Raw genomic sequence first — 10,480 nt, 5'->3', positions numbered from 1 at the left:
TGACTCATTCAAAATTAACTTAATGAGAATCAATTTTGCAGACAACTATTTGACAATGAAACATAAATAAATGTAATGTAATGTTATGGTACAATCTTTAATTGGACAATAGATAAGTAGCCAATTGATAAAAATTAACAATAACAATTGATTTCTTTATTTATTTAAATTTCAAATATATTACATGTCGTTGTTCAGATCTTAAAATATTATTGTATTCCTAACTTACATTAACAAAGAGATTTAGTACCTTTTGGCAAAGTAGACATAAAGGGAAAAATTAAAAAAATTGATAACACCAAGAAGAGCATAAAAATAGTCCAACCTAGAATGATTCAAATCTTTTCCACCAAACCATTTATTGCCAAATCTTCCACTAATTGAATTACTTAGAGTCACCAATACAGAACTCATAAACATCCCCATAGAACTTGAACACCAAGACAATGAAGTACAAATACTTCTCATACTTTCAGGTGCTTCTGAGTAAAAAAATTCAAGCATTCCTCCCATTGTAAGTGTTTCAGAGAACCCTAATAACACATACTGGAACATTAACCAAAAGACAGAAAGTGTATTCTCATTCTTGAAAGCTTCGAGCCTTTTAGATTCCATGATTGAAGCCACAAACATTGATATTGATACCAATGCCAATCCTATTCTTATCCTAAAAAGTGGCTGGTAAAATTTATTGTTGGTAGTTATGCCTTTACTTTTGTTCATGTGTTTGAATTGTTCAAATACAATTATGAATGTAAGCGATATTATGATTGGAATAATTGCTAGAGATTGTGTAGGGATTGTGAAACTGTATATCTTTCTATTCATAAGATTCCCTTGTTGTACTATGAATGTTAAGCATTGCGCCAGGCTACAATTCACCATGATTGTTGTGAGAAAAATTGAGAGAAGTCCTAGGAAGGTTTTTGTTTCCGTAACTTGAGCAACACCAATGTTTTTATCCACCAACACTTTGTTTAAAAACCTAGAAAAAAAGTTACAATATTTTATTTATTTTGTGATTCTTAATATCTATTTATTCATATTTTAAAATACTATTTATTTAAATATCTAATCCATGAAAAAAAATTAACCAACCAGACACTAATAAGTTATATGTCAATTTTATAATTAATAAGATGATAAAAAGCTTACTTGAATTTATCATGAGATTTCTCTCGAGGAAGTAATTGTTCTGTGACGTCATGATTCAAACTTTCAATAGTTGGCACCTTTGTATTTTTTACTGAAGCAGCAAGTACCTGAATGATCCGATTCACAGGACTTCCACTAGGGCATTTATATCTATATAATGAAAAACCAGACACAAAAGTGCATAATGCTACACTTGAAACAAAAACCATTATCATAAAAATTGTACTCCATCCATATTTTTGTTCAATTAAAACCATAACACTTGTTGCCAAAAGACCTCCTGCGCATAAACTAAAAAAATACCAACTGAAGTAAGAGGAAATGAGACTCTTGTTGGTTTGATCAAGTTGATCAGCCCCATGTGCAGCCAAGGTAGACCTGGCTCCCCCAATTCCCATGGCTGTACAATAAAGTCCAATATAAAGGTAAATAGCTTGAATGTATGATGGTGTTTTATTCTCTTGTGGCTGCAATTTAGGGTTTTGTGATTGGTATGTTAACATGAGTAGTCCCTGAATTTTAAAGAAAAAAATATAGGGTATATTAGAAGTGTGCATGGTGAGGTTTGGATAAATTTTGAGGTAAAAAAATATTTGAATCGAATAATAAATTTATTTGCAGTTTGATTTAATTTTGAATGACTAATTTAAAAAATTAGATCCAATTTAAATTATAAATTTTGATTTTTTTTAATAATATTGATGTTATAAAGGCACAATAAAATAAAATTTAATATTACAAGATAATTTATAAGATATAAATTAAGTTTAAATGTATTAAATTAAACTAATAAGTAGCATAGATAAAATTAAGAATTAAACAATAATAAAATAGTGTAATCTAATATGCCGTACTAATAAAATAATAGAAAAATATTAAAATATATATCGGCATTATAGTTCGATTTTGAAATTCAATTTATAATTTAATTATTGAAAAAATGCAAACACATTTTATAATTTTTTCTTTTATATTCAACTTTTAAAAATTTATTTATGATTTTTACTTGTATTGATTAAAATTTTAATACTTTATATAAAATTTGATATATGAAAAATAAAAATAAAAAAGAGAGAAAATGAGATTTTCGTACCATAAGTTCTAAGCCACTAGAAAATACAAATACAGTGAATCTTGTAATGTAAGAGTCACTGATAAATCCCCAAATAATGCTGAGCAGAAAAGCTGTTCCCAAGAAGTTGGTAACCATAACTGAAGATTCAGAAACTGAATAATGCATTGACTTGAAAAAGTAATCAACTAAGGTAACTCCGTTGCATGAGATGATCAAACTCTGCATAATCTCTACAACTGCACTCACATAAATGGCCATTAGATTTATTAATATATATATCATGTCATAATCATATATTTACTTTCTTGTAACATTTAATATATTAATTAATTTAATATATATCTTGATTGAATTTGTGAGGAACTTTTTCCGAAATAATTTTTAAATAAAGTTATAACTTTTTATTGAAATAAAATAAGTATTTTTACAACTATCTACAAGATGAGATATGATTAAATAAAAATTTGATATAAAATATAGGATTCCATCAATATTAGTAAAATAGTAGATTTTGTAAAATAAAAAATAAATAAAAATGTGATGTTTTATGTTACTAAAACAGATTAGTAGGGTCTATTTTTGAACCATTCCCTTTAAATAAATATAATTTTTCTTTTACAAATCAATCATTTTTTTTATTACAATGCTAGGTTTGTTGTAAGTGGATTTTTGGAATCAATATGCAAAAAAAAAAAAAAAAGAAATCTGCAAAAAAAAAAGAAGAATAAATATTACTCTATAAATACGAAGCATATAAGTTAATTTTAATATTAAAAAATTAAATATATACCTTTTTGGAAAGAATAATTAATTAAATATATGTGTACTATTTAAATAATACATTTTGAAAAAAATAACTTTAAATTAATAATCAATAATTTGAACATAACTAAGTTTCTATTATATTATGTTATATCTTTTTATTTATTAAAAATATTAAAATAATTTGACATCCATTCTAATTATTTTAAAAAATAAACAACCATAAAATTTATTAAAATGACCTTAAAGATTTAATTTTTAATTTTAATTGTGTAAGTAGTTGATAATATATATATATATATATATATATATATATATATATATATATATATATATATATATATATATAATTAATTCATCTTGATGAATATGATATCATTTATCATAGCATTTAAAATATATTAGATCGCTACTTTTATTGAAAAATATAAAAATGAGATAAAACTATAAATAGAGAACTTAATATTAAAATAAAAAATGAATTTCATGAATGAATAAAAATACATAAATCTATTCTTACACCAAGTCATACATACACCTACATTGCGAACGACACTGTTCATGTACGAACGACTACTATTTATATATGGACGGAACTGTTCGCGTTACTATTCATGAACAGTATTTTACAGTAGTCACTAAATATGGTTAATGCAGTATAAAAACATGGTTAATGCAGTAATAAAGTTGGTTAATGCAACATCCGGGTATTAAAAATAATTTTTAGCAATCACCAAACTTGGTTAATACAACGTAAAAATTTGGTTAATGCGGTAATAAAGTTGATTAATGTAACATCCAGGTAATAAAAATAATTTTTAGCAGTTATCAAATCTGGTTAATGCAGTAATGAAGTTGGTTAATGCACGTCTAAGTATTAAAAATAAACGTCCGTACATGAATAGTATTTGTGTGTACATAAATAATATTCATCCGTACATGAACAGTATCGCCCGTACCTAAACACTGTCCCCCGTACATACGGTGTAGGTATATGGCTTGGTGTAAGAATAACATTTCTGATAAAAATAAAAGAAATAAAATTTCACTTACCACATGGAAAGGAAGCAGCTTTTTTTCCACCATGCTTTCTTCTATCTGCTGTCTTGCCTTTGAAATCAGTATACTCACCACTTCCAATATAACTAAGTTCTGGATCCTATATACATATTTGAAATTAAGTAAACAAAATTTCACACAATAAAAATAAGAAACTAAACAGGATATATAATGCTCATGAATTAAAACTATAGAGCCAAATTTAAAAGACACAGAAAAACAGAAAAAGTATACCATGGATGAATGAAAGATTATTATTGTTGCTGTTACACAATATAGAGTTTGTTGTGAAAGAATTAATCAAAACAAATTACTTAACAATATTATATAGCAAGAAAATTCGTTTAGCAGTCAACAATATTTTTTAAAATTTTTGTCAAGAAAAAGTAAAAGAGTAGGTTTTTTAAAATAAATAAACAAATAGAAATTATATTATACTAAAACTGAAGAAAGACTATTTGACTATTTTTCAAGGTTCATAACGCATGCATGAACCAATAAATAAATATCTATAAAAAAATGATTTTGTTCTTTGCTTAGAATCTCTGATTCATTGTTTCTTTAGTAATAGTACTCAACATTAAAAAAATTGCTTATTGAATTATTTATTGTTTGTTTGATATTGGATGAATTTAACAAACTATAAAGTAAATATTTGTTAAGTTATCAATAAAGATTTTACTGATTAGAGTGTCCTTGTCTAAACACGTGCAACAAACGTGTGTAAAATAAATTTGAATTTTACCTTAAATATAGTTTTGTGTAAAAAATATTTGAATGTAGATTTTACATTTTTAAGATTAGCTTCTGATAAGACTCTGAATTTTGTTAATGAATATATTACTCTGAATTTTGTTAAAGTTATTGACTAGTAATTATTTATGATAAGACTCTATATCTTTATTAAAACTTAACTAAACTATTAAATAAAAAAATTAGGTCATTAATGAATATAAAAAGATTAACTACATATCCTAATTACAGGCATTAAAAGTAAAAAAATTTTCTTCAAAATAATCATTTTCTCCAACTTAATTTTCAAAATAAATCATTTTTTTCAAATATATACCAAATTATTCATGTTCTAAGCAAAATAAAATTGCACTAAAGAACATACACCAATCAATTGACGCATATGCCTTTGCAACATGCACGCATGTGTCAATTTTATTGACACCTATATGTATTTTCTATATGCAAGTGGTAATTGGTGTGACACATGCATATAAGATATGCACATAGATACCAATTGATTTGACACATGCATATAATAAAAGCACATAGGCGTCAATTAGTCTGACGTATGCTCGTTACTGTAATTTTTTTAAAACATGAATAGTTTGAAATTTAATTTAAAAACTAGTTATTTTATAACTTAAATTGAAAAAGAAAACTATTTAAATTTTTTTCAAAAGTTATCTAAGTTTTAAAAAAAAAATGAAAAAAGCACATCATCAATACAAAAGTTAAAACGGAAGGGAAGCAACCAAAGAGATAGAACACACATTCTTAAAGAAGGCCTACCCTTAATAAAGCCTTTAAAGAGTTTTTTATTTTTGACAAATACTTACCCTATCTTATTGGACACGCTCTACAAATTTGAAAATTCAAAGGATATTTCGGAGAGGTATCTTTGAAAACTCCTAAATGCATTTTAGACAGCAACATTGTTTTTTTTTTAGAAAGAAATATATCATATAAAGGAAGAACTAATGGTTCTCCAACCCGATTACAAAAGAGAAACGGGTAAACCCCCACAAAAGGAAAATTACTAACCAATTACATTACGAGAGATAGTACAACTGATCCATGCAAAACTCATAAAAAGAATAACTGGGATGAGTAATTTTTCCGCAATACGACCATCTCCACACCAACATCTTTATATTTCAAACCGTGTTATTCACATTCCAATCCTCTTTGCGAAAACACACACCATTTCTAACCAACCAAAGGCACCGAGTTGTAGCAAACCAAACTATATCCAATTTTTCTATCCAACACCTTTTTACTATGAAAGAAAAAGTGTCAATCCATAAAATTTGATAAACACTCTTCTTCAAAAAAACCCTTTACCCACCCAAAAAGCTATTTCACTCCAAATATTTCTCACCACCAAACAACCAAAAAAGAAGTGGTCCCTTGTTTCCGCACTATGACCACAAAAAATACACTTTAATTCTTCTAAAGGAAAAGACATACATCGAATCACCAAAAGGTCCTTCATTGGAAGTCTATTATGAAAGAGTCTCCATCCAAAAGCCTTTATCTTGAACGGAACTTCCATTTCCCACAAAAGGCCGAAAGCTTCCGCATGGTTAATAGGAGGGCCATACAAAATCTGAGACTTCTCGTAATATTCATAACATGAAGCTACCGAGAATTCCCTCTCCGGGTTTCCGGACCAAACCCGGTATCCTTTCCTACCGTCCACCCATTAAAGTCCTCCAAACGGCCCTTTAGAGACAACAATTGAGGCGATAGCACCGGGTCCTCCGCCACAAAACCGGGCAGCCCCAAGTCCCCCGCCGCCACACTTCTTCCATCCAACCCCCCATAGCCGCCACCGACATATTCTTCAAACGGAAAACAAGAAATAAATCTAGATAATCCTCATATAAAGTTGTGTCTTCCAACCAAATAGAATACCAAAAAGGCGTGTTATGTTCATTACGAATAATATATCTACAACTTCCAACAATAAGATCATTTAAATAAGGAGGAAAGGATGAGGAAGAAGAATTTATCTTTAAAATTTCCTTCCACCAAATGGAGTAAAGAGGAGAAACTTTTACCTTACTATCCAACCCGAACGCCTTTGAAGATAAATCACCATAACGCGATTTTAAAATGTTATACCACAAAGAATTTTGGCCTTAAAGGTTCCGCCACCTCCATTTATTGAGAAGGAGAAATTATAGAATTGAGCACAAATTTTAATCTACCCGCATAAATTTTAGCCACCGGTTTATATAAACAACCCACCAAACAAATGGGTCTATAGTCGTCCAACCCAACCGGGTTCTTAGACTTTGGAATTAAAGTAAAAACAGAAGATGTGATCCCATTTGAAATAGTACCTCCTTGAAAGAAATAGTTGAAAAAATTGATAACGTCTTCTTTAATAATGTTCCAACACTTCTTTATAAAAAGAAAAGAATATCCTTCTGGGCCCGGACTCTTCGTCCCTCCACACTCCCACATCGCCGTCTTAATCTCATTCTCAAGAAACAGTTTCTCAAGCTCCTCCTCCGCCTCCCTACTAATATCCTTAAAAGGAATTCCGTCCAACGAAGGTCTAATTGCCTCCGTTTTAGAAAACTTGCGCTCAAAATGAGAAAAAACCTCATTCCTAAGCTCTTCCACTGATTCCACCATACCTCTCAAAGAAAGAATATGACCAATATGATTACTTCTTCTTCTTTGTTTCATCATGTCATACCCCAAAATTTGCCCATCATATTTTCATTTTCAAGCTCATCTGAATGACAAAAGCTCAGGACTTGACTAAGTGTACACTCTCTTAAGCAACAGCCCTCCAGCTAGGGTTTTCTCTTTTCTCAAGGAGAAATCAACTTCTGATGCCTCAAGTGGACTCCATGGCCTAACATATGCTTAAAAGGATCCTCATGTCAAGTTTCAAGCTCTGATCCATAAGATTGCTCAGTCAACAGTTCAAATGGTCAACAGTCGACTAATTTGACCTAAAATTCAACTATGGTCAAAGTACAGTCAAAATTCCTGATTTTTGGTCAACATCCTCATTTTGAAGTATCATTCATCATTTTATCAAGGATTGATCATGATTCATCAAAGAAAGTTCGGAAATCAACAAAACTCAAAGTTTCTAAATTAGGGTTTTTGGGCTAAAAAGTCAACTAAACTTTGACCGGCCATAACTTTCACATGGAACATCATAAATTTCTCATCCAAAGCTCACTTTGAAGGAAATTGAATTCTCTAAAACTTTTTCGCTCACATGTCAAAGCCACAAATGCTTCATTTGGGAGATATAAGCCAAAACATTACAGGTCCTTCTAGGAGCTCGCAAAAAAAGCAGTTTTTTCTCAGAAGCCATATCATCAAGATAAAATCTCCAAATGAAAAATATGTTCCAAATTGGCTTGTAGAGGACATCTTGGGCTTTCCAAAAAGTCCTAGAACACTTCCATACCATAAAAAATGAGAGAGATATGCTTGGTACAAGTTGGTCGATTTTCAAGAAAAGTGTGAAATCTTAATTGGCAAAATACATACTTTTGAGTAATGGGCCTTTGATATTGCAATTCCCACGAAATATCAAGTGTATGGGAGGCCCATAAACCAAAAATTATTTATTTTATGATATTATTTCATTTACTTTTTAGTTTATTTATTTAAATTCAAAATAAATCAAATAAAATAATATTTTGAATAAATGAAAGATGATATTGAATATTCTCTCATATAATCAGATTAAATTTCATCTAATGGCCAAAAATTATGAGAAATATGCAAAAAATAGGATTGAACTAAATATAGAAAGATTGAATGCAAATTTTCATATCAAATCTTTTGCAAGCAATCAAATGTTTTCTCTCCAAATTTTCTAACCTAATTCCAACCCTTATATATACATGAGGACATTTAGAACAGGGGAGGACGAAAAATTGGTGCAAGGCCTAAGGTTTCAAAGGTTTATTTAATTTCTAGAAATCATGTATAGGTCGCAAAGGTTTTTTTGATGTGATAGTAATTAGGACCTTTTATTTTCCGCACTTTTACTTTCCGCACATCCCGATAGGTTTTTATTGTAATCCCCCTCCCCGAAGCCTTGTAATAGCGTAGGATTTAATTTCCACACTTTATTTTTTTATATGATATTAATTGTGTGGTAAGTAAAATAGGGAGTGGCAAGAATAATAACTGGATGTAGCTCACTAACGCAAGATAAATACTCGAATCTAACTCACGTGATTGCTACACACACCCACCTCTAGGGTAACTCCTCTTCGTTGCCTTTCGATTCAATAGTCAAGTCCCTTCGAGCGTAGGGATACCTTAGCCTGCTGCCTTCAATTCAAAATCACCATGTCCCTCCGATTAAAAGATCATAGTCCTTTCGATGTCGCCTTCAGTATAAATGATCTTGTCCCTCGATTAAACGATGATAGTCCCTTCGATTGCTAAGGTATACTTACTGTTGCCTTAATGACTATTATATCCTTCCCCGAGACTACCTGCCCTCTTTATGGTAGGGACATTCTCATGGCGAACGATAATTCTCGATGACCCGATACATCCAATGAAAGGACTACCTACCCTCTTTATGGTATGGGTAGCCCTTTCAAACTAAAACTTAAAGAACAAGAAAGACAATCTTAGGGTAAGTGTTCTTAAATGCTTGCTCCACATTCAAACTTTCAAATGTTTTTCACACCTCCTTTTTAAAACAATTTCCAAAAGGCTACGCTTATTTACAAGCTAAAGTCCTTGTCTTTTTCCTATTCACACACGACACTTCAAACATTTTGAAAACAAAAAGTGAGCTAAGCAATTAAGAGCCCATGGATAACCATGGATATAAAGGGTGCTTACACCTTCCCTTTGTATAACCTACCCCCCGAACTCAAAATCTTTCAAAGGTCTTTCCTGTTCTTTTTGCCTTTCCAATTAGATAAAATAAAAGTCAGTGGCGACTCTTGCTATCCGCAACATTTTAAAAGTCAGTTCTCCCACCTGTCATACCCCAATTTTTGACCTAAGATACCACCTCATATCATTGCATATGCATCATTTGCATCTCTAACAAATTGCATAGCTTGGGTTTTCTACTTGTGACTAAGCAGGTTTTAATCAAGAAATCACTCATCAGTACAAGTAACATCAATTAGGTTTTTATTCTCCCCTCATCTCAAAAGAACCATCTTCATCAACAATCAGCATTTGGTCCTCAAAAATCCATTTCAACAAGCTCAAAAGCTTTGAATCAACCAGATTAGGGTTTTGACTGTAGACGACATACTCCTGAATTTTGCTTAGGATTTGACCTAATGGCTTGGGACATGACCTCAAGAACCCAAATGCATCATCTTGACCTAATCTATTTGCTCAAGACATCTCCCACACAAGGATTGATCAACAGTGAAATTTTAGGTCATCACAATGGAATTTTGAACTATCAGGGACTGAAGTCAGGGATCACATTTGGGAAACCCTCAAAGGCTCCAGGGCATCACTCAAAGGGTTCAATCATCTTCAAATAATCCCTATGTCAACATCCAATGGAAATTGTACTTCAATTCAAGAGCCACAGTCATCAATTTCATCAGGTTCATAATTAGGGTTTTTGACCTAATTCACCTGAACAACTGACTTTTTAATTAGGATATGGTTCCACAACTCAAACCATGGCTCAAGATCCTCTAATATCTCAATGTTATCCAATCA

General features: G+C 30.6%; 1 protein-coding gene across 1 annotated transcript; it reads right to left on the bottom strand.

The window, feature by feature from the left end:
• Positions 1-243: 243 nt before the first annotated feature.
• On the bottom strand, positions 244-7,429 carry LOC131613778 (protein NRT1/ PTR FAMILY 4.2-like). The gene is made up of 6 exons (XM_058885420.1): positions 7,132-7,429; positions 6,479-6,627; positions 4,046-4,151; positions 2,249-2,466; positions 1,156-1,667; positions 244-985 (listed from the first exon to the last, which is right to left on the bottom strand). The coding sequence occupies exons 1-6, from the start codon at positions 7,427-7,429 to the stop codon at positions 244-246; spliced, it is 2,025 nt and encodes a 674-aa protein (XP_058741403.1).
• Between the last annotated feature and the right edge of the window lie 3,051 nt (positions 7,430-10,480).

Source organism: Vicia villosa, linkage group LG6, assembly GCF_029867415.1.
Source record: "Vicia villosa cultivar HV-30 ecotype Madison, WI linkage group LG6, Vvil1.0, whole genome shotgun sequence".
Classification (NCBI taxonomy): Eukaryota; Viridiplantae; Streptophyta; class Magnoliopsida; order Fabales; family Fabaceae; genus Vicia; species Vicia villosa.
The sequence above is the reverse complement of the archived record's forward strand: the minus strand, read 5'-3'. Positions and strand labels throughout refer to the sequence as shown.

What these genes read in the sequence shown, in the direction of transcription:
- LOC131613778 (XM_058885420.1), bottom strand. Translation starts at nt 7,429, where the DNA reads ATGGTGGAATCAGTGGAAGAGCTTAGGAATGAGGTTTTTTCTCATTTT. An exon ending in CAACTATTTCTTTCAAGGAG is followed by an intron (nt 6,628 to 7,131) that starts GTACTATTTCAA and finishes TTCCGTTTGAAG; the next exon opens with AATATGTCGGTGGCGGCTAT. An exon ending in AAATCTCATGATAAATTCAA is followed by an intron (nt 986 to 1,155) that starts GTAAGCTTTTTA and finishes CTTTTTTTCTAG; the next exon opens with GTTTTTAAACAAAGTGTTGG.